The sequence below is a fragment of the Buceros rhinoceros genome, unplaced genomic scaffold, assembly GCF_000710305.1.
Source record: "Buceros rhinoceros silvestris isolate BGI_N320 unplaced genomic scaffold, ASM71030v1 scaffold32827, whole genome shotgun sequence".
Lineage (NCBI taxonomy): Eukaryota > Metazoa > Chordata > Aves > Bucerotiformes > Bucerotidae > Buceros > Buceros rhinoceros.
In genome coordinates this window covers 1,493-1,949 of record NW_010422119.1, presented here as the reverse complement: position 1 = coordinate 1,949, position 457 = coordinate 1,493, and the positions used below count along the sequence as shown (strand labels likewise).

The 457-nt window shown below is 60.6% G+C and overlaps 1 protein-coding gene across 1 annotated transcript in view; it reads right to left on the bottom strand.

The window, feature by feature from the left end:
- The window catches only part of LOC104496776 (alpha-1-acid glycoprotein 8-like), a gene marked incomplete at its 5' end in the record, with an annotated part of 5,421 nt that overhangs the window by 4,441 nt on the left and 523 nt on the right, over window positions 1-457 (bottom strand). The window contains one exon of the mRNA XM_010139941.1: window positions 91-230. Within this exon, the coding sequence (XP_010138243.1) occupies window positions 91-230 (140 nt within the window). The remainder of the gene's footprint in view (window positions 1-90; window positions 231-457) is intronic.

Genomic DNA, 457 nt, shown 5'->3' with positions numbered 1-457 from the left:
CCGTGCTCACACGTGGGCCTAAACCAGCCACGGGGGCTGCAGCGCGAGGAGGAGAGGGCTTGGGCAGAGAGACCCAACAGGGTCACTCACAGGGCCACGTGCTGGGTGACGAGCAGCTCCTGCTTGGCGCGAGGCTCCACGTGGAGGTGGCCGTGGTCGATGAGCAGCATCTCCAGGACGTGCTGGGGGAGCTGGGCAGCCCCGGCCACGTACAGCCACGTCCCCAGCAGCTGTGGGAGAGAGAGGCAGCACGGTGAGACCTTGGAGGTTTGCAGGAGGAGCTTTGGGGAAGAGATTTCCACCCTCCCCATGGTAAAATTTTACCCCATGGTAGAATTGCAATTTTTGGCCTCGAGCCTCTGTCAGATCTCGGTCTTGCACCGCGCTGGCAGCCACAAAAGGAAACTTGTGCAAACATACGAGGGCAAAACCAAACAGCTGAACATGGGGACAGGGA